The sequence below is a fragment of the Lampris incognitus genome, chromosome 14, assembly GCF_029633865.1.
Source record: "Lampris incognitus isolate fLamInc1 chromosome 14, fLamInc1.hap2, whole genome shotgun sequence".
Classification (NCBI taxonomy): Eukaryota; Metazoa; Chordata; class Actinopteri; order Lampriformes; family Lampridae; genus Lampris; species Lampris incognitus.
Window position 1 is genome coordinate 25,131,599 of NC_079224.1, and position 24,341 is coordinate 25,155,939.

The window sequence follows — 24,341 nt, forward strand, 5'->3', positions numbered from 1 at the left end:
CAGAAATAGATAGATAGTCTGTCTATCTCTCCATCTATCTAGATGGAGATAGATCCATCTATCTAGAGAGCTAGAGAGAGAGAAACAGAGCGATAGCTAGACAGATAGATGTTCTTTATTGATCCCAAATTGGGAAATTCTTGTGTTACAAGAAGAAAGAAACAATGCTTGCATGGTCATGATGGACATTACCAAAAAAATTATAAAGAACAAATACATCTGGGAGGGTTTAAATAACAAGAATATGACCCAAAGCAAGTTACTTGTCAAACTGAAGACATTCTCCACAGTGAAAACGACAAATGACACCTCGAATCTGAGCACCAACAAAGGCCACCTACTACAGCCAATTTAACGCTGACCATGAAGGCTACTATCCCACATCGTATTCACAATCGCTGTAAAATCCCCATTCATAAGGCGCCATTTCTTTCTTCCAGTGTTCCTCATCCTTATGAGCAGTGTCCCCAAACCAGTGATCTTGTGTGGTGTTTAGCAAAGCCCCAGCTGATAAGGGCTCAGTCAAATTGAATTCATAAAAAAAAAGTCAGTCATTTTCATTATCACATCCTTTGTAATGTGGCCACTCTTTTCTGACAAACTGAGAAGTAATAAGTTAAAAAATAAAGCATAAACACTGAACAAGGTAGAGCCAGGGACAGGCTGAGCCAGGATGAGAAGAGTCTGAATGTACATATCAGAGGAATAAAACAGAGATCTTGGACCACATAAAGTGAACTGAACATGTCCACTCTGCAGTGCTTTCATTGGCTCCATATCAGATCAGAGAGCTGTGTAAAAGCTGGACTGACCTCGGTTCCTCAGACGCTGCTGCCATCTCCAGATGTTTGTTGTGATGAACAAGAGCCGCAGGAGGACACCCAGTTTAGCAAAGGCCCTGGTCATAGTTCTTCACTAGTCGCTTGATGTGGAAAAGTTTCTCTCTAAGTTCTTTGCTCTGCCTCTTCTTTTCTTGATAGTCTGGCGCCTGAGGAGCAAGAGGGATGTATCTATTGTAACACTGCCATGTTAATAGATATACAACATTAACTGTGTGACAATTGAATGCGTTAACACTTGCATGGCACTATTTATACAAGACTTTTTGTTGATAAACTCACCAACTGGTTCCTATAACTAATGGAGTACACCATTAACTATAATGCCAATTATGAGCTTGATTCAATTAATTAGCAGAGTAATGATGTCAGCGAGATATATGCAATATCCACGGAGGGCTGCATGGCTGCATGTTTTGCAAGAACAGATGAAATAAAGTTAGCATTCAAGCAATTTAATAAAGAAATACCACGATCACTATCATTCCTGTTAAAATATTACAACTTAAAGTGCTTTAATTTAACAAGGCAGAGAAGTACAAGTACAATTTATCTATATCAGAACGTTTCCACTCACCCTCTTCAGGTCTTTTAGCCTGTTGTATTCATCTGCTACGCCCTTAAATGAGTAACACAAATTTCATCACAGAAGTGTACTTATCAGATGAGGATAAGTTTAGATCATACATTTTAATCATCCATTCAACACCATAGAATTGGTTTGAGTTCCCTTAGTTTTTCTACACCAAAACCATGAGCCAGTTCAGATACTGGGACTGAACCCTATCAGGTTATATTACGAAATGAAACTGATTCAGAGTTCAGTATCCTCTGGGAAATCTGTGCTTCATTTCAATCTCATGTTCGACTTTTGTTCTACCTGGTACTTCATGGAGTCCTCCTCCAGTAAATCCAGTTCTCGGCTCAGCTTGTGTATCTGGTCACTGATGTCATCCATTTCGGCACAGAGGATCTTATAGTGGGCCAGGTCGGAGTCAAACTCCCTCTTATACTGACGGCGCTGCTGGTCCGAAGTTATCTCTGGGTACAGCCTAGAGCGATCAATATGAGTTTTAGCTACTTATTTATTATTACCCATCTTTTCTCCCAGTTTTCAATCTTTATACGATCCTTCGACTGAAAAATTGGACAAACAGGCCTACTGCCGTAAAGACAATAGTGCAGTGAGCCAAAAACTGTGAATAATCACAATTTTGTAGGTGAGGATGGCACAATATAGTATCTCCTCTAAGGTAAGATAAGTGTAATACATGCTCCATTTAAAAAAAGAAAAAGAAAAAAAAGGCTTCCCATCTTAAAATATCTAATATATTTCATGTTTGCATTTGTGCTCTGGCTGTTGGAGCCTTAGGTTTCCTCCACCTCGTTCATGTAAAACATCTTAGTAACTCGCTAAGTGTCCACTTTAAAGTGTGCGCCCCTTCATTCTCATGAACTGCTCGCTCCTACAGATGTTGACTGGCATGGCCGTGACTTGGAAGGTGATACAAAGAAATATAAATTTCAGTTAAACTAAACAACAGAACAAGGAAGACGCCCGATCCAAGTAACTTTGAACATGGGAAGACCATTGGTGTCAGTTCAAACAATTCAGTAAACTGCCAACCTTGGGTGTTTGGGTAGCATGGCAGTCTATTCTGTTGCCTACCAACACGGGGGATCACCTGATCGAATCCCCCTGGTACCTCCGGCTTGGTCGGGAGCCCCTAAAGACACAATTGGCCATGTCTGCGGGTGGGAAGCCGGATGTGGGTATGTGTCCTGGTCGCTGCACTAGCGCCTCCTCTGGTTGGTCAGGACGCCTGTTCAGGAGGGAGGGGGGACTGGGGGGAATAGCGTGATCCTCCCACACGCTACGTACCCCTGGTGAAACTCTTCACTGTCAGGTGAAAAGAAGCAGCTGGAGACTCCACATGTATCGGAGGAGGCATGTGGTAGTCTGCAGCCCTCCCTGGATCGGCAGAGGGGGTGGAGCAACGACCGGGACAGCTCGGGAGAGTTGGGTAATTGGCCAGATACAATTGGGGAGAAAAAGGGGGGGGGGGGACCAACTGCCAAACTTCCTGGATTTTTCTGTGCACTTCAATGTCTAGACTTAAAAAAAGCATCCTGTCTGTGGCGTTGGTAAGTATCTAAACAGCAGCTCAGTACCACGGCGGTATGTGGAGAGGCGTTTGAAGTGGACAGGTTACAGCGGCAAAGGACCTCATCGAGCTGCGTGCCTGCCAGCCACCAACAGGAGGATGAGGCAATAGCAGACAAGAAAACTGAATGGCTATAAAAGCGTCGCCTGTATCTACAAATCCTAGTTTCATGTGAGGCCATATTTCAGCAAAAACAGCATGAATCTATTGATCCATACTGCCCTATGTCAACAGTATAGGCTACTGGCAGTAAAAAGGTGTTGGAACTTTTAATAGAATACATTGTGTGCCTTAGTCCAAACTGATTAAGCATCAAAATGGTTGTCAGTATAAAGTCTATCTCTTCATGACTAGACTCTTTATTTTTTCATATGGATCTTTCTAGCAGGATATTTTGCAGTGCTATTAAAGCAAATGTTACATAATGATGGTTATGAGAACACAAACGAGACATGAACACGACTGACACGTAAAACAGTCCCCGGAGCTTAAGCCAATAAAGCTTCTGTGCAATGAAGTAGACTGAGATGTTCACAGTACAAATGTAGCACTGAAAAATCTGCAGTCGCCTCATGAGGCTGTTGAGTCACAATGGAACAAGATCCCAATGAATGATTTATATCTCTTTGTTTAATCCATGCCTCAAAGACTTCAGTATGTTTTGGATGAAAAGTAGGTTCTAGCTATAGGTGGACCCAATAAGGAGAAAAGTAAGCATATGTAATAAGCATTATACAGCAAGAATTGATTTCAGTTGCACCATTTGGTATCCCCAATAACCTTAAACTGAATGCTTTCAAAGAACAACATGAGGTGGGAGTTACAGAACAGTTACAGAGTGGCAATTCAGGTAGAGTAGCACAATGTGATTGAAGCCCACCTGAAGAGGTTGTGTCGCTGGTCCCCGTCAAGTTCGTTCCCAGTGTCTGCTGCGGTGGCATAATCAGTGGTGGTCCCACATGGGAACTCAAATACCTCCTGACCAATGGGGCAACGCTCACGGTCCTGCCTGCATTCCCTCTCTGCCTGCTGAGGAGGTTTCTCGATGCTGTCAGTCTCCTCTGAGAAGCAACTAAAACTTGCCATGACCTTGGTATTTTGGTACAGAGGCTCAGGACCATGGCTGTTGCTGGTGTTGATAGTGTAACTGCGGTAAAGAAGGACAAACAGTCACGGGAGTTACAGAGTTGGTTTTTTTTTCTCATTTAAGTTTTTATTAAGTTTTCAAAAAAGATATAAACAGAACATTACAGCATCAACACAAAAAATAATACAGGAAGATATACAAACATAAAAATAATAATAATTAAAAAAAAACTGAACAGAAATTCACCAATAATACCAACACTGTATTTATTATTAGCTTTTACAGCGTTGGTATTATTGGTGAATTTCTGTTCAGTTTTCACTGGACCACTGAAGTGTCCCGATTTAATCACTACTCACGTGTCTCCACTGTAGGTGCCCTCGCTGTAGACGCTGACGGATCTGTCATAGGGGACCACGCTGTTTTCAGCCCTCAGCTCAGGCATCACCCTCTCGGACAAGACAACAGTGGGCGCCTTCTGGGTGCTACGCCCTTCGCCAACATGCTGCACCTGAAACAGCACGAGAAGAAGTAGGGATTTATCATTCACTCATTAATTCAATATCCAAACTGCTTATCCTGCTCTCAGGGTCGTGGGGATGCTGGAGCCTATCCCAGCAGTCATTGGGCGGCAGGTGGGGAGCCACCCTGGACAGGCCGCCTGACCATCACAGAGCCAACACACACACACACACACCTACATGAACCGGGACGACCCCTAAGGTTGGACTACCCCGGGGCTCGAACCCAGGACCTTCTTGCTGTGAGGTGACTACGCTTACCACTGCACCGCCGTGCCAGGGATTTATCAGAAGCAGTGAATATAATAAAGGGTTGTACAGAGTTCAGAGGTTTAAAAAGTTAATGTTTATTGATAACCCGTGTTATCGATAAAGGAAAGCCTGGGGCCTGTGTCTATGGATTCCTAGGGCAGCTGATGAAGGTTGAGTGTTCATGAATGCCAATTTAAAAGTGAATCAAGAACGTATAATAAATTCAAACGTGACACCAAAATGAAATTCTTGAAAAGATCACAAGAAAACCAATAAAATGTGCAGGGCATAGTGAGGACGTGCTAAGGATTTGAACATGAAATTATGTTTCTGTGGAGTCTTCATCTGCTTGTCTTGATGCATGCTCAATAATCCAGGTGTAGAAAGGTTTGTCCATGAAACCTTGTGTCCAGATGAACTCATTCAACTTTTACGGTTTTCTTCTGCTTGTCCTTCTTTCATTTGTCATCTGTTGGTCTTTATATATTTTCAAACTGAATAACAAATCTAAAATAACGATTTACAAGACAGTTAAATGTATCAAGGACACGAATTGTTGCCTTTTGGCTTGCTTTGTACTCAACTGCAACTAAGGGACAATCCCAAAAGTACAATCATAACCCTGACTGAATGAAAAGCAATTGGTGTTACAGAGATGTGCATGAACGAACATATCCACCCCCCCAATACATATACACACACACACACACACACACACACACACACACACACACACACACACACACACAAATATAGCTAGAGTTGGCTGAGCCGATGTGAGACACAGTGAAAGAAAGTGGAAATGGACTCAAACATCCACCAGTCTTGGAGAATCTCCTCCAGGTTGTCCAGAATGATCAGTGTTTTGCCTGGTATCTTCTCTTTCCTCTCAACCTCTCCTATTCTGAGCAGTAAAAGCACCATCAGAGCCACTCAGTGTGAAAGAGGGACCCACAAGGAGACTTCCCTTCACTGCTTTCTGCATGAGGGGACGCATTACCAATGATGTGTGTGTGCGTGCGTGCACACATGTGAATGCTTGATGTGAGTGTAGACCTACAGTGCTGCTTGAAAGTATGTGAACCCCTTGAGCAGTTTAGATGTTTCTGTTGTTTTACCATGATTTTCTTATTTTATCATCACCAGTTTTTATATATGAAATGTCAGATACAGGTTTATCAATTGCATCTACTTGTTTAGTGGGACTTGTTTTAGTAGCCCAAAAACTACATGAAACATGGAATTAGGGTATGTGTAAAAGTAAGTGAACCCCCAGCTGCATTGGTTAAGTCAAGCAGGTAACAGACTTAGGTGAAACACATTTGGGTGCTTAATTAATCATTTAAGCAGACCAATGAAATGAGACATCCTTGGGAAAGGGTTTGGCCTGCACTAATTAAAAGAGAGCGGAAACCAACCAAACCACTGTGGTCCCATACAAATCAGCAATGCCGAGAGCAAAGGTGATATCCGAGGACATGAAGAAGAGGGTAGTGACAGCCCATCAGTCTGGGGAGGGCTATAAGACCATCTCCAAAAGATTCCAGCTCCATCCATCCACTGTAAGACATATAATTTACAAATGGACGGCCGTCAACATGACAGCAACTCTGCCTAGAAGTGGACGCCCATCAAAACTATCACCCAGAAGCACCAGAAAAATAATAAAGCAGGTAAAGGCCAACCCACACATCACTTCTAGAGAGTTGCAGACCTCTCTGATAGCATCTGGGACAAATGTGCATGCGTCTACAATCAGACGAAAATTGAATAGCCATGACATTCATGGGAGGGTTGCTAGAAGGAAGCCTCTGCTCTCAAAAAAGAACAAAACTGCCCGTTTCAACTTTGCCAGAGAGCACTTGGACAAACCAGAGGCCTTCTGGAAGTCCATTCTCTGGACAGACGAGTCCAAAATAGAATTATTTGGTCACAATCAAAACCAACAAGTTTGGAGAAAAGCCAACACTGCATATGAAGAAAAGAACCTCCTCCCAACAGTGAAGCATGGTGGTGCAAATGTGAAGGTCTGGGGCTGCTTTTCTGCTTCTGGACCTGGACGACTCCATATTATCCAAGGAACCATGAATTCTCTGGCATATCAACAAATTCTTGACCAGAATCTCCTGCCATCAGTCAGGGAGTTGAAGCTGGGACGAAAATGGATTGTGCAACAAGACAATGACCCAAAGCATTCCAGCAAAACTACAAAGGCATGGCTTCAGAGAAAGAGGATTCGTACTCTGGATTGGCCCAGTCAAAGTCCGGACCTTAATCCAATTGAAATGTTGTGGCAAGACCTGAAGAAGTTGGCACATACCAGATGTCCCTCCAACCTCTCTCAACTGGCTGAGTTCTGCAAGGAGGAGTGGGCAAAAATCCCCATAAGCAGATGCGAGTGACTGGTTAGTGGTTACAGAAGACGTTTGGTTGAAGTAATGGCCGCAAAAGGAGGAGCCACAAGCTACTAATACAAGGGTTCACATACTTTTGCACATGTTAAATTTTCAGTTTTTGTGAAATAAACCACCTTTGTCGAATTAAATAATGAAAATATATCACGTTTTCTGTGTGTGTCCATTATTTGGAAGGTGTGCTTTACAAATTGGGATTTGGACGCATGTGTAATAAGTTTATTTTAATGTTTTTTACAAAAACAGTGACCCTGTCTGGCGGGTTCACAAACTTTCAAGCAGCACTGTATATAACCAGAAGACACGGGAAGAAAAACAAAAGGTACGAGAGAAATTGGAGGAATGCAACCTCTGTGATTTCATCTTTACCCACCATTAGGTAGACGGGGCATGCAGCGGAGCTCTGCTGCAAGTCAACTTTTTTTTCTCTCTCTCACTGATAAAAGGCAGTATATGCTTTCTCCAGCAGTGAGTTGAACTTTTGACAGTTACAGTATAGTTCACGAAAAACCATTTGCTACAGGCTGAGAAAGAATTGCTCTTAAAAAAAAAGCTTTAAAGTGTATGATGATAAATGAGCAAACAGAAACAAATGGTGTAAGCTTTCTATAAGCTTTGGGTGACAATGCAAACAGCTTCAAACTGCACAATATAAAAATATGACATTCAAACTCGCTTACATTACTTCACAACGTATAATCAAAGTCGAAACCCTTCCACCATCACATCATGTATCATTAAAGACTGGTAGACTCTGACCTATTTCTGGACTGGAGTGTTGTTTCCCAGAGGGAGGAGCTGAACTGAGCTGATCTGCGTGTCTGGGACAGCCAGCCTGTGATATGGATCTGACGGATGTTGAGTCAGTAAGTGGTGCGTCTAAGATGAGAAGCTCCAACAAACCGCAGGGGGGAATCCCTGAGTGAGAGCCAGGCTAGATGGGCAGGAAACAACAGCTCGACACTTCTGTTGTTTCTCTCATTCGCATGAAATTTTAAAGGAAACACCACACTTCCATATGTTACTCCTATCCGATAAAGACAGTCCAACCGATATTCTTAAACGTGAACATCTCTGCAGGGGCAAAACACCCAGTCAGCAAAGACTTGAACGTGAATGCCACCAGGTTTAAAGGGCCGAGCTTGTAATTGGGTTGTAATTATCATCACAGCTGTTTGCAGAGCGTTTAACCACTTTTTTGTGAGTCTTGTTTTGAATTTGTCACCAGAAAATCTACTCATATCCACATTAACTCCCTCTGTGAATTTACAATTATTGCAGACTATCTTTCTTAGGTGATTTTTTTTTTGTGGCGTTACACTACTCCTACTTATACCTTCTCAAGTCCAATTCAAGTCTTACTTAGGTTCATCGGATGTGCAATCGTCCTAAGAGGCGTTTCTTTTTAAGCTAATAATAACAATATGGATACTACTATGATTAAGCTATGACTGCCACTAACAATAATAATACAACATTTGTATGTTTGTGAAGTCCTCTCTTAACAGGTCCCACATTTCTAATTCTCTTCAAAGAAGGTGTAGTAGAGAATAGCGGTAAATGAGCTGCAGACTATGTGAGTGTGAAGCAGCCCTTTCGCAGAGTGAATCATTTAGTGCCACTGCGTTGAGTAGGGATTCACTCAGCAACACTGAGGCAAACTGAGGCTTTTCATACAATATACATATCACATAAATTATATATGTCTCCCTGCAAGGCAAGCATCTTCACAGCGATACAAGTATGTCCCAGAATAGGGCTGGCGTCACACAAAAGACACAACAACTCACTACAGGATCTGTGGTTGTACACAGTATGTAGGCCAAGGCCATAAGTGATAATTTGGTGGTGAAAATCTTTCTTCTCCCCAACATTTATAAGAGCTATGGTGGAAACTGCGTTACACCAGAAGGAAAACAAAAAAATAAAGGTGGTTTACTAATTAGATGGATCACTGTCACATAACACTCATAAATACCGTGAATGGCAGGACAGTTACTTGCAGTGGCTAACAGTCAATTTTCCACATTACTAACATTATTGAGAATAATAAAATACAGAGAATATAATGAAGTATTTTCATGTGGTAACTATTGTATAATCTATAAATCTATAAATCACATGCAGCACGGTGGCGCAGTGGTTAGCGTGGTCGCCTCACAGCAAGAAGGTCCTGGGTTCGAGCCCCGGGATAGTCCAGCCTTGGGGGTCCTCCTGGGTTGTCCTCTGTGTGGAGTTTGCATGTTCTCCCCGTGTCTGCATGGGTTTCCTCTGGGTGCTCCAGTTTCCTCCCACAGTCCAAAGACATGCAGTTCTGGTGAATCGGCCATGCTAAATTGTCCCTAGGTGTGAATGTGTGTGTGTGTGTGTGGGCCCTGTGATGGCATGGCGGCCTGTCCAGGCTGTCTCCCCGCCTGCCTCCCAATGACTGCTGGGATAGGCTCCAGCATCCCCACGACCCTGTGCAGGATAAGCGGTTTGGATAATGGATGGATGGATGGAACTATTGTACTACTATCACTATTATATTGTAACAGACTGAGTGACATGTTGGTTTTTGAGTGTTTGTTGCAGTTGCTGGGATTTCTGGGAAATGTAGTCATATTGTAGCATCCCTACGAGACGTTGGCTGGTTTCGCAAGCACTTTATTAGTGGCAGTATACAGGCCACTGTGAGCCGTAGCCAAAGCAACAAAAAAAAAAGCCTTTCCACTTTACTGTGAGTTCCCTGCACTGGCAACTCGCCTGGTTCCCGCTTATCATCTAACTCCGCTCCCCAGAACTAACAGGAACAACAACACAAACATCCTCCCCAACTCTCTGCCAATCAGAGGTATGCCATCTCACCCAAACCACTGCCATAGGCAACTGAAAATGACTAACAGGCCCCACAGCCTCCAAGCATACAACACACTCACTGACATCCTGGAAATCCCAGCAACCTCAACAAACAGTCAAAAACCAACATGTCACTCAGTCCGTTACACTACTGTCAACCTACCAATTTATCACGACCACTATAAATAATAACGTTAATGTTTATCTTTTCAGCAACCACGCTCCAAAAAGAGGCCAGTACATAGTGCTAGCTACAGAAAAGCTTTTCGGAAATTTGTTGGGATCGAACGTTTGGTCAAGGAAACCTGACCAGGGGCAGGTGCTGGCTCGGTTTTCTGCCTGGAAGGGAACCTCCATGCTACCAGGGTGCCCATGGAGGACTTACAACTGGCATTTTAATGGACTCAATTAATTTAAAACACTCGACAATTTGAAAATAAAGAGAATCCTACACTGACATAATGTATGTCATAAACTACTGTAGCGCCAAGGGGAGGCAGTCACCCTGACTGTCGACGACTGCGCTGGGGGAGCGCAGGGGCTCATGGGACTGTTAATGTTCAGGTTGTAATTGTTATTTATGTGTTCATGTTTTGATTGTTGTTGTTTGGATGTTTGACTCGGACTGGGTAGACAACTGACTGACTGTAGGACTACCGACTGTTACTTGTATGTTGAATAATGACCTTGTTGGGGGAAGCCATTGCTTGGCAACCATTGGGGAGGGGCAGAATAAAGGGGCATTCCTGGGGTCGTGTGGTGTATGGGACACAAGAGCTGCCATTAACTGAATCCTTTACCTCTTGCCTCTCCTTTCCTGTCAGTTCTGTTCAGTTCTGACAGGGTGTTTAAATTAAACAGCACTCTCGGGGTCGTGTGGTGTATGGGACATGAGAGTTGAGAAGAAGCAATCTCTATCTCTCCATTCTTCCATGCAGGCTCGCCACACTACATTGAGCAATCTATAAATCAGAGGTAGATTGGGATTGAATGTAGGCCCCTGCAACGACCTAATCTGGGCCAATATGGAGTTACACTGACTCACTGTGAACTTTTTCCAGCTTGTAAATAAAAAAAAAGAAGCAGAGGACTTGCAGTGAGCCAAACAAGGGTCATTATACCCATTGTGAACTGTCCTATATGAGTGCTATTCTAATGGCCAACTTTTCTTGTGTATATTTATTTTCTTGTTTCCCATTAACTTCAGGGTGATTTGAATTTAAGTATGCAATATTGCACCCCATTTGCTCTTTCAACCTTTGATTCTTTACACAATCAGTCATGTAGGATCATTGAATTTTGTTGGTGACTATAGGCTCTAAAGGAAAAAAAAAAACAAAAAACAAAAAAACAACAAAAAAACAAAAACAAAACCCACCCATAGCAGATTATTGTGTTCATTTTGCTGTTTAACATCAAGTTGAAGTGAAAGGAGATGCTCATGGAGTGCAAACACCAGCCAGAAGACGGTCACACCGTCACCTGTTAAGAGAGACTTGAAAAGTCATGACAAGTCGAAGGATGATGTGAATTCCTAAGTGGACTTCATGAACAATGTGGGCTATGACGCACGTTTGGAAATTTCATTGAGAGCGAAGATATTTTTCACAACATTCTTGACACAATGATACTTTCAGCATTTTCTACCCCTTGGTTAGCATTTTCTATGGCTTCTCCTTATCCGTTATCAGCCGGCTAGTTAATGATTAGTCAGAGTGAAACCAGGTGTGCCAAAGACTAACGCCAGTGTGTGGTGAGTCGACCGCAGCGGCAAACGTCACCTCCTAAAAACTATCATGATCAATGGTCACCGATGATACATGAGAGTCATAAAAACATGCTTGTTAGTATCGATCCCGAAGCTTTTACAACCTGATGTTTTGTTGGTGTAGGAAAGAAATCACTATATTATTGTGGTCAGTAAGTTTCATAGCTTCCATCGTCAAGCAATAACGAGGATAAGTTTTACAGAGAGACTTTTATAATGTCGATTATCATTGACACGATATAAATGGGTTTTTTGTTTTTGTGCATTTTGTTGGAATAGGCCGATCTACGCTGATGAACAGTGCTCTGGTCATTATGAAGTTCAACTGATTCATTCAGTCAGTTATACACATTCACTCCATTCCTACTCCATGCCTATGTGTGTTAAAAACAATCAATCAAACATAAGCAAATAAAGCAACAAGTAACAAAAGACTGGCTGGACTTACCCAATCCTGTATATTGTGCCCCTGTGAGTCCCTCACCACAGGCTGGTCCCAATAGATGTTGTGTTTGCCATGGCGCCATATTTTGCTGCGGGTCTTGTAGGCATAGTAAGCAGCCAAGGCAAGGGCTAACACTACCATCAGGCCCAACACAAATGCAACCGTCTGAAACACAGGCAAGAGGTCACTAGTTACCATTCTCAATCAAATCACTTGAGTTGACTTTTAACTTAACAGTTAACTTTTAAACTGACATGGTGTTATAGTTGTTAATTAATTTGCTTCTTTCTAATGTAAAGCACCTTGAGCTGCATTTCAGGTGCTATATGAATGAAGTACTAGCAGTAGTAGTTGTATCATCATCTAGAATAGAACAGAATAGAATATTTTTCACTGACCTCCTCCGGGTCCATGTAGCAGTAGTGCTGTAGGTATTGGTTGTACATCGGGAACCCCCCTGGGAAGCCTGCCCCAATGCTGCCACTGAGGCTTGGGCTGCCCTGGATGTTCTGACACATCATCAGCATGGGGTTGTAGAGCATGCTCTGTGAACTCTGTGACATAGGGTTTACCCCAATCACAAAGACGATGTCAATGATGCCCTTGAAGGTAAAGAGATAGTCACATGCAATAATTGATCGCAAATACAATTTCAGTGTGCTTCATGATGTTTTAAGCATTAAGATCAAAGCAATTCACTTATTCCATCCATCTACCCATTCATTCTTTCATATGACTTAACCTGGCTCAAGGTCACAGAGCACCGTGAGCCTAGTCCAGCAACTACGAAGTTAAGTGCAAGGCGGAAAAGAGATCTGAGATCTATCTCAGGATACACACACACACAGACTCACATTTAGGGACAATTTAGAGTTGCCAGTTCACCTAATCTACATGTTTTTGGACATTGGGAGGAAAGTGGAGTATTCAGAGGAAACCCACATGAACATGGCCAAAACATGCAAACCTCACAGAAGTGTCCAGATTGGGACCCTCTTATGGTGAAGCAACAGTGCTAACCACTTAAAAACACTATGGTCTCCAGCAAATATTCTAAACACAAAAATGTGGTAAAGTTGAAAATGAAGGTACAAAAAGGAAATTACAAAACTCAGTGTGCTTCTTTGTTGACACCTTTTATGTGATCAATGAGACTTGATGTAGGCACATAGTGCTTTGGCAAGGTTACCTCACCTGTAGGACAGCCAGGATGATGTCGCAGGTGAACAAAATGAGGTAAAATCTCCGTCCCCGCATGGCACTTGACCGTGAGAAGCTCCCCACGAGGAACCCCAGCGAAACGAGGAAGTTGATGGCCGCCATTGAGATCATGGCTGACTTGGCAGAGTAGGGTGTCATGTAGGCACTGGAATAGCCATAGCTGCCCCCATAGTACCCTGACCCCGTGCCCCCAGCATCTGCCCCTGTGGCCCCAACACCATAGCCCCCATAACCCAATCCATGCATGTCCCACACTAAGGTTGATGCCACACAGGCAAAGATGAGGAAACACATGATGACCGTGGCTCCCTGGAAGGTTTTGACGAAGCCAGGAGGGGAGAACCAGCGGTAGAAGTGCTGAGGTTTCTCGTCCAAGAAGTGCAAGTCTGGAGGTTGATTATAGGAATAGGGGACATAGTCACTTCGGGGAGCATGCACACTCCTCGGGGAGTAGAAGTCGTGGGACATGGTGCGGTAAGGGGGGGTGTACACAGGAGGGCTGTCGTACTGCTGGGGTTCATACATGATTCACTGGTGGTTAATGGCGCTCCAACTGAAGGAAGAGTGCCTGAAAAAATAGGACAGAGTTAACTCATGGTATTTAAAATAAAGTAAAAAAAACAAAACAAAAACAATTTAGCCGCACAAGATATACACTCATTTCGCTACTAAATAACAACGGAATCTATGTCAGCAACACCTTTTGGGAATGACACAAGACCTTGCATTTTCCCATTCTTCTGTGTTCAATGTCTGTCTCTCTCTCTCGCTCTCCTCTTCTCATCCAACCATCCCATCCCACCCATTGACATCTGATATCACTGACCCACACTTCATCAGTCCAGTGGAACTCAACCCAATGGGCTTCAATAATTCAGACAGACAGCAGATTAGAGGCAAACCAGAGCAGCCATGCATGATGTTTACTGCAAGGGGAACTACAGCAACGTTCCCTCACGTACTATAGCAAAATTCAATTGTGATAAGAAAATTGGACAAATGTATTTTCCCTGCACCCCCACCACTATTCTCTTTTGGTTTCTGCCTCCCATGTGGTTCCATTCAAGTAGGACTTCACAGAAACACCGTCGATAGAAAAGTACTTGCTATATCACCCTTCACCCTGCTAAAACAAATCAATTGATAAAGGCTTTTAAGTGTTACTGATGTGTCAGCTTGCTTTTCTGGTTGTTGATTAGCTGAAAAATCAAGATTCCAGCGAGCTCAATTTAGCTTTGTTGATTGTGCAGAAGCATCTATTTTACAATGTCAGTGTTAAAGGCATAATGACTGGGATTTGTTGGCTGCACTTTGTAAACACAACATACAAAAGTTAGCCCCTCCTCCCCAGCTCAACGTCACCAGAAGCATGCACCCGCTAACTGCAGTTGCCAGAACACAGTCCAGTGTACAGCCCAACTCCACATCACTCTTCATTCCCATGCTCTCCTTCAGCGCTCGCCAGCGGGTGAAAGCCAACCACAGATTCACTCTCAGTTTTGAACGAGCTTTGTCCGCATGGTGTTTTTGCCTCGCTACATTTGCACTGTTTTCGGTGCCGTGTCTGCTATTGTCATAGCTTCCTCTTGGATGCGTGTTTATGATCTCGATCTGGCACCTGGTCGCTACATTTTTATAGAGCCCGACTGCCCAAAGTTTAAAGCCCAGAAATATCCCCTACACAGCCAAATGAGAAAAGTAAGAAAATACAGGCAGAAGACAGGGTCTCTGTGGATCCAGACACTGCTACACGTGTCTAGTGGGTCATAAGTGATGATTAAGTGGGATTTTTTTTGTTTTTTGTTTTGTATGAGTCTATAAATTATTTTTTGGGAAAATCCTATTCATTCTGCCTTTAAGCATCCAATCAGGATGTAATGCCAGCATCTCTGTTGAAAGTGTACTAGGCCTACTTCCAATTACAAACATAAGACAACAATCCAGGGCTGGCTAAAGGCATAGGCCATAAAGGCGGCCGCCTAGAGGGCCACCTTCTGGTGGGCACTGGTTGCCCTCAAAAGGAAAAATAAAATAAATAAAATAAAAATTCAACTGTGGGCACCTTTCCTAATTTTCTGCCTTGAGGTAACAAATGAACAAAGAAAGAAAGAAAGAACGAAATACACTTTGCACCCCTGTTCCTCACAATTTTTCATCTGCCCTGGCCTGCACTTGTACCGTGCACATTGAAAGTGGAGGATGGGTTACTGTTTGATGCACATCACAGACAGCCCAAGTCCGGGATGTAAGAAGTCCCCAGAGATTGCTAGACTGAATGATTGATGGACAGATGTCAAGAGGCAGATTTTATAGTGAAAAGGTCCAAGCCTTCAGATGCATAAGGAAGAAAACAGAGAAAAGAGGAGGAAAAGAAAGCCCAATATATGTCTTCTTATGTTAACATTAAAATGCCATGTTGTGTGTAGATGTTTCAATAAATGTTCCTCCCTAGAAGGTAAGGCATTGTGGTGAAATTTCACTGAATGCTATATCCATAAAAACATATATTTCAGTTGTTTGTCCTACACTGTGGCTACATTTTTTTGCTTGTAATAGGATAACATCTACTCTAAAACTTCCAAATGCACTCGGAAAATAATCTGCAAAGCCCCCAACTGCTGGCAAAGGGACATCTGATCTCCCATCTACACCACTCTTTGAAGCATGTAAGTTCAGCCAATTATTTGTGGTCTCTCTGTAATTGATAGCACACTACTATGTTGTCATTATTATTATTAATAGTCATAATTCGAAGATAAATCCTAGGATCCACTGGGATGTTAGCAGTTCTCAGGATGTTAAATGTTAGCAGATTACTTACATAGGTGCCTGAGGTAGATGGACATGACAGAGCATACCAGTATATGTACAGTACAGTATATACAAATGGTTGGATTTATTTGACAGTGTTAAGTGTTCATTTGAATGACAGCCCGCGGAAAGAAAACGTTTTATATCTGATTGTTTTGGAGGTACAGTGCTCTGTAGCGCCAACCAGAGGGGATGAGTTCAAACAGGTTGTGACCAGGCTGCGACGGGTCTGCAGTAATGTTGCCTGCCTGTTTCCTGACTCTGGAGGTGTATAAGTCCTGAATGGCATGCAGGTTGGCACCAGTGATTTTCTCTGCAGCCTTAACTTTTCTTTGCAGTCTGCACCTGCCTTGTTTGGTGGCCAGTCCAAACCAGACAGTGATGGATGTGCAGATGACAGACTGGATTACTGCAGTGTAGAACTGAATCAGCAGTTCCTGAGGCAGGTTGAACTTCTTGAGCTGGTGGAGAAAGTACATCCTCTGCTGGGCCTTTTTGATGATTTTGTGTATGTTGAATGCCCACCTTAGGTCCTGGGAGATTGTGAAATCCAGAAATCTTCAGGTTTTCACTGCAGACACCGTGCTGTTGAGTATGGTGTGTGTGTGTGTGGGGGGGCAGTGTTAGAGGGCTCCTCCTGAAGTCCACCGTCATCTCCACTGTTTTGAGCATGTTCAGCTCCAGGTTGTTATGGCCACACCAGAGGGCCAGCTGATCAACCTCCCGTCTATAAGCAGACTCGTCACCAGGAATCAGGAACACTTTTGTCATTTCATTTCATGTGCTTCCGTACATGAAATGAAGTGAAATATCGTTTCTCCCAGCCCACAGCAGTGCAACACAAGAACAAAAACACAAACCCGAAAACTACAAGAACTTCAAGAACACATATACTAACACATATATCTACACTAACACATATAACCAAACTAAAAAAAAAAACACTGTCCAAGGGAATGATCGCCAGCCACGATGACTGTGTGGAGGATTTAAAATCTGAAGAAAAAAAAAAGGATTCTAGAGCAATGTGTGGTTAATGGAAAAGGCAAAACACAATTATGTCTGTATGTGTCTATGTAGGTGTGTATGTGCATGTGGCTATCTATGTGAGCGAAAGAGAAGAAAGAAGATTAGAACTTATATATGTATCACACAATACATTAAATGAAACCTATGAATCCTCTTCAACTGTCCCTAACCCAACTGCCAGTCTGCATGGGCTAGCAGTTAGCTCAGCCTGCCCCGCGTCCGCATCCTGTTAGAATGCCCTCGGTGTTTCCTAATCGGGCACAGCTCCAGGCAGGGGCCATGGTCCTTGGGCCCACTGGACGGAGTAGACTAGGCTCCCCCAGCCGATCCATCCCCAGCTCTCCCAGCCAGACACCCTCGACACACCTTCCCGCACCCCACACGACGACACCAAAAACACCAGTCAACAACAGGCGAGGCCGCCACCAGACTGCCCTCGGTGTTATCGGATCTGTCGGTTTGCATGGGCTAGCAGTTAGCTTAGCCTGCCCCGCTTCTGTGTCCTGTGCGACTGCCCTCGGCGTTACCTCCTCGGCCGCAGCGCCAGGCAGGCCCGTGGTCCCTGGGCCCACAAGACGCAGCAGACCAAGCTCCCCCAGCCGATCCAGCGCCAGCTCTCCCAGCCATCAAACGAAGACAAAACTTAAAACGCAGATGTGGACAAAGACACAGCATGGACGATACTGGGTGAGACTGCCGCAAACGTGAATTCGCGCCGCCATCTTCCCACACCAGTAATGGGCGAGGCCGCTGTAAACATAATTCGTGCCGCCATCTTCCCACACCGTCCCAGATAAGGCCAATAATGGTTGTGTCATCCACACACTACATTATTATTATTATTATTGAATATTACAATTACAACTTGTTACTAATTAAATGTAGATCTTAGTCAAATTAAATAAAGTTTATTTGTACATTGCTACTTTATATGCAGTAGAATGACACAAAGGACTTAATGCAGTGGAGTAACAGTATGGATGTAAACTACGGCGTACCGTAAAATCCTGTGGCATGGGCTCTTACACAACGGAGGTACGGTTATAGTGACGCCAGCAAAATTAACTAAAAATTAAATATTACAAGCACGTACACACATGCACGCACAATTACGTGACTTACAGTAAAATGATCAACATGCAATATATATTGCAAGCTCGGTAATATAGCTAAGTTAATGTCATCTTCTGATTACTCAACTTGGAATAAAACCCATCACACAAACCACGAAACGCTAACCAACATACAGCTCTGTAACAGCAAGCCAAAAACAATCGATACTATGGCAATGGGCAAAAAACAAAATGTAGCCTCTCAACCTAGGCCAGACAGATATTTTGGTAGCCAGCACAGAACGAACACACAATTCTAATGGACCACCCATTCATAAAAGAGCACAGAAAACAGAGAGGCCTCAGGCTAGGCCAACAGCTTACCCTGTGTTAACTTGATTCCATGATTACTAAATAGCCACAATCGAATCAAATGTATTCTTTCTTACCTTTAACAATAACCAAGACGTCCTTTCCTCCCTGCATTCCTCTGCGCGAATCCCTTGACAATGTTTGTTAAATCCATCTGTCGAGCGTGCTGGCCTTCAATGCTGAGAACAGCTAGTCCGGAGAGTGTCCTGGGACACATTGCTTCTCAGTTTGTTTTTGATGACCTTACAACCAGACTTAGATCGTTTGCAATATGTCATTTGAGATGCACCTGCCGTTTTTAACCCTGGGAACCCTCAGGTTTACACGAACCCCAGTCAAGTATGGTCCTTTTCACCATGGAATCTGTTAAATCCACCGGGAAATTAGCTCGGTCTGATGGATACTGTTCATCATTTTCTGCATGCGATTTTGCGCCCCCTCCCCTTGATTACCATCCTCAGGCTTAGTCTCCATGCCTACCTGTTGGTCAGGAGGGGTGCAGCTAGTAGCGTTAGCCTCCGTGTTGCTAACAACAGACGCACCTAGTACGTTTGTCCGTCTCAGTGCTATCTGAATTGGCATCCCCCGCATTTGTAATCGGTTTCGCAGCCCAGCCACAAAAATTGACGTTATTTTCGGTAGTCTTCCTCGATTTTTTTTGCTTCTCATTTTCCCGTTTTTGCGCTCCACTGAGGCATTTTCGCTTGCTCATTTTGAATTGTTGCCGCAGAATCGCCATTTCGGAGCCAACGTTTCACGTGACGTCTACACAAGGTTAAAGTTCAAAATCACTGGGGCGACTGTGATTGGATAACACAGTCTTTTTGAAATGTATTCATGTTAAAACAATTTTAAGGTTGATAACACAATAAAGGCTTGCGTCCTGACTTTTTTTATTTAAAAAATACATATATAGATTTTTTTTTAAAATCTAACATGAGCCCCCCCCCCGCAGTGCGTGCGTTGCGGGCCCCTCCCCTACACCTCTGGTGTACACTATGTTTGAATACAGCTGCGGGTCAGGCAACATCCAGCATCTTATCAAGCACTCCAGCTACCTCCAGTGAAATTCATCCTGTAGGTCAAGCAACATCAAGCACCACCACATCCAGCACTCAAGCTACCTCCAAGGTAGTTGGTAATATTTAACAATTTATTCATTCTTTGATAAGTGATTCGTTTGAGAAGTGTAATTTATAAAAATAAAAATATATGTTTGTCTTGAAATCATTGTAGTGTCTGATGTTTGCCATCCATATTTTACTGTAGAATGATGTGCGGTGATGAGGCAGTACTGGTGGGGTAATGTGGGGGCAGGGCTGCCCATAAGGGGGAAAGCGTTCTGGGGCCCGGCTGTTGGGGTGTGGGGGGTGGGGCATAGAGACCAGCAACAATCATGTTCATCCTAAATATAAGCAATGATAATGGCAATACTTGCCATTGAGTGTGAACTGGGTAAACAGATGGACTATAAAGACATTATAAAAGACTTTGCATCCAGTAAGACAAGGAAGATGAAGCCATAAGGTAAGAAATATCATTTACAACTAAGAAATGTGTGGTGTAATTGTAGCAGATCTTTGTTGACTTTGGTGTGTTTAAGTGTGTCAAAGAGATCTATTGTGGTATGTGTGTGTGTGTGTGTGTTTTTGTGTGCGTACGTGTGTCTGTGTCTATATGTAGCCCCCGTTACTGAGTAAGTCGCTCTCAGTTTACATATATGTGTTTAGAAGGGGAGAGAGAGAGAGAGAGAGAGAGAGAGAGAGAGAGAGAGAGAGAGAGAGAGAGAGAGAGAGAGAGAGAGAGAGAGAGAGAGAGAAGCAGATTTGGTGTGGGTCTTTTCGGGGGCCCAGCCATTTCTGTGGGTGGGCCTGTGAGGTGGTGTGTGTGTGTGTGGGGGGGGGGATCCTAATCTCGCCTAGGGCATCAAAATGGTTCGAGCAGGGCCTGCAAGGATCCCATTATGTTTACAACAGTCACATAACAGCTGGGCTTTGCATTTATGATATGTGTCCTTGTTCAGTCAAACACATGGTTGATACCGCTGTAACTTTTTGCACTCTACTACAATAAACCACAGATATCCTCTCTTGTTTTCTCCCTTTTGCTCCCCTTCTCTGAAAAACAGTAAGCATTAAAGGCAGAGGAGAATTAAAAATTTAAAAGCTGAGCCACACATCAAAGCAAGCTGGTCTTCGGGTTCCAGTACACCCCAAATAAATAATTTGGTTTCTGTCTACTCCCCGTGTTCATTTCTAGTGTGAGTCGCGTCAGTATGATTATAGTTTTGTTAAATTGTGATGATCACTTGACACCTGCAAGTCGTTCAAGACTGCTGATTCAACACTGGGCCACTATTTACCCCTCTTGTGCAAATTCATAAAAAAAACAAAAAAACCGGGTCAAATGACTGAACAGATAATTAAAAGAAACAAAAAAACACGTTGTCTAATGAACCACAGCGGAAAAGAGATTAATTATTACTGCAAAGGCGAATATGGATTAGATTAGATTAGATGCTTACCGAGAGTTTATGCAGGACAGGAGCAGGAGAGGTTTACACGCTGCAATTCCTCCGGGATTTATGCGTCATTTCGCTGCCAATCCTATTTTGTGTGTGTGTCACAAAAACCGGGATCTGAGCTCGTGAAAGCCGACGCCTTACGGACACCTCTCCACCGCACCTGGCGTGTTACTGTTGACCTGTGCACGCTGTGCGTAACGCGCGTGACAGACTCCCTCCGGAAGCGCCACGCAGGACTTCCACGTGATCCCACTCCCACAACTGGGCTCCAATTATAGCTTCATAATCCCTGTGTGTTTTCCACGCCTGATTGCGTCCTGTCAGTTTCAAAAAGAGTGAAAATGTTTCAGCGATGAAAAAAACCCCCCAACAAAACACACACTAGATTCCATTCCAATGTGCTCAAGGTGTTCAGCGAATAGTTTTAAATAAAGAAAATAAATCCAATATACTGAACACGCTTCTTTACGGAAACTGTCTATGTCAACACGTTTGCGATGTCTAAGAATCAGCAGGTCATTGTATTGCCATAAGAATAACAAAATGTGGCCTTTTTGTGTACAGGTTCGTGCTGTTGTTGAAACTTAGTCAGAAATACAATCAAATAGGTCTACACACGTTAAAAAGGTGGTTGTCATAAATGTTGACAGTGTAAAAGCAAAGTACACCCGAAGCAGGCGGTGCTTCAGTCCAAAGGTAGACTTTTACTTGCCACATATAGAGGACAGCTTCATGAAGTCCCTTAACATAAGTGATACATCCAAAGAGAAGATGTTTTATTCCAGGATATTTGAATTTGGAAACTATTTACATGAAGTAGTCTATCTACCGTATTCCTAATAATGAAACCAGAGCTCAATGACAGACATGACATGTTAAGTTCTGATGGATTCCTTATGTAAACTTTCAGATGGCATTTAATGTAATTTGTGTCCCGTTCTGGGTTATTGATTGATTCATATTGGTATCATTTTAATACAGCCAACAGTGTAATGAATCAAAATCCCAGTTTTGGTTATCGGATTAAAGTATTGTAACGTGCATGGATAAGTAGACACGCTGGCCGCTGGCTCGCGGGTGGGACCCTTTAGTCGACTGGTTAACGTTGTCGCTTTCGGAGCGGGAGATACGGGTTCGCGCCCCGGCTGTGGTGACGGTCTCTCGGATTGCCCCCCGAATTCGCTACATTGGTGTCAGAAGTGGGATGGAGCGACCGTAAGGCCATCGGAAGCTGAGGCGTGAAGGAGCTGATATACTTAAGCGCGGGGACGCGCTTCCCGAAGGAGAGGGGCAGTGTAACGTGCATGGATAAGAAGACACGCTGGCCGTTGGCTCGCGGGTAGGACCCCTTAGTCGACTGTTTAACGTTGTCGCTTGCGGAGCGGGAGATACGGGTTCGCGTCCCGGCTGTGGTGACGGTCTCTCGGATTGCCCACCGAATTCGCTACACTATCAATTATGCTAAAATATATTGTGTATATTATTGTATTTAGAAATCACGTCAGGACACAGCGCTGTCGCTAGACACAAACCGCTACGTTGCATTCTTTATTTAGACTGACACAGCATCACAGACAGACCCGATCAAACAACCCAGAGCCCGCAGACATCACCAATCGATCCCAGCACAATAGAACAGCACCAAACCAAATGCAGCACTTTCGATGTGTGCAGACATAACATACACTACCGTTCAAAAGTTTGGGATCACCCAAACAATTTTGTGTTTTCCATGAAAAGTCACACTTATTCACCACCATATGTTGTGAAATGAATAGAAAATAGAGTCAAGACATTGACAAGGTTAGAAATAATGATTTGTATTTGAAATAAGATTTTTTTTACATCAAACTTTGCTTTCGTCAAAGAATCCTCCATTTGCAGCAATTACAGCATTGCAGACCTTTGGCATTCTAGCTGTTAATTTGTTGAGGTAATCTGGAGAAATTGCACCCCACGCTTCCAGAAGCAGCTCCCACAAGTTGGATTGGTTGGATGGGCACTTCTTTGAGCAGATTGAGTTTCTGGAGCATCACATTTGTGGGGTCAATTAAACGCTCAAAATGGCCAGAAAAAGAGAACTTTCATCTGAAACTCGACAGTCTATTCTTGTTCTTAGAAATGAAGGCTATTCCATGCGAGAAATTGCTAAGAAATTGAAGATTTCCTACACCGGTGTGTACTACTCCCTTCAGAGGACAGCACAAACAGGCTCTAACCAGAGTAGAAAAAGAAGTGGGAGGCCGCGTTGCACAACTGAGCAAGAAGATAAGTACATTAGAGTCTCTAGTTTGAGAAACAGACGCCTCACAGGTCCCCAACTGGCATCTTCATTAAATAGTACCTGTTAGAGCCTGTTTGTGCTGTCCTCTGAAGGGAGTAGTACACACCGGTGTAGGAAATCTTCAATTTCTTAGCAATTTCTCGCATGGAATAGCCTTCATTTCTAAGAACAAGAATAGACTGTCGAGTTTCAGATGAAAGTTCTCTTTTTCTGGCCATTTTGAGCGTTTAATTGACCCCACAAATGTGATGCTCCAGAAACTCAATCTGCTCAAAGAAGTGCCCATCCAACCAATCCAACTTGTGGGAGCTGCTTCTGGAAGCGTGGGGTGCAATTTCTCCAGATTACCTCAACAAATTAACAGCTAGAATGCCAAAGGTCTGCAATGCTGTAATTGCTGCAAATGGAGGATTCTTTGACGAAAGCAAAGTTTGATGTAAAAAAAATCTTATTTCAAATACAAATCATTATTTCTAACCTTGTCAATGTCTTGACTCTATTTTCTATTCATTTCACAACATATGGTGGTGAATAAGTGTGACTTTTCATGGAAAACACAAAATTGTTTGGGTGATCCCAAACTTTTGAACGGTAGTGTATATGTTGTATGTATATTCTATGTAGTGTAGGCCACTAGACATGAAGTGGCCTTTGCATTCAGTCGCTGAGACAGGGACCATGTACAAAACTTTATACCCCCTCCTTCTGCCACTATTGTG

At 43.3% G+C, this 24,341-nt stretch overlaps 1 protein-coding gene across 1 annotated transcript in view; it reads right to left on the bottom strand.

Moving 5' to 3' along the window:
* Window positions 1–107: 107 nt before the first annotated feature.
* LOC130123812 (uncharacterized) overlaps window positions 108–24,341 on the bottom strand; it is a 31,303-nt gene continuing 7,069 nt past the window's right edge. The window contains exons 7-15 of the mRNA XM_056293113.1: window positions 16,943–16,968; window positions 13,524–14,060; window positions 12,728–12,931; window positions 12,333–12,494; window positions 4,451–4,602; window positions 3,885–4,151; window positions 1,720–1,891; window positions 1,417–1,458; window positions 108–988 (exon numbers count right to left, since the gene is read on the bottom strand). Of these exons, the coding sequence (XP_056149088.1) occupies window positions 887–988; window positions 1,417–1,458; window positions 1,720–1,891; window positions 3,885–4,151; window positions 4,451–4,602; window positions 12,333–12,494; window positions 12,728–12,931; window positions 13,524–14,060; window positions 16,943–16,968 (1,664 nt within the window). The 3' untranslated portion in view covers window positions 108–886. The remainder of the gene's footprint in view (window positions 989–1,416; window positions 1,459–1,719; window positions 1,892–3,884; window positions 4,152–4,450; window positions 4,603–12,332; window positions 12,495–12,727; window positions 12,932–13,523; window positions 14,061–16,942; window positions 16,969–24,341) is intronic.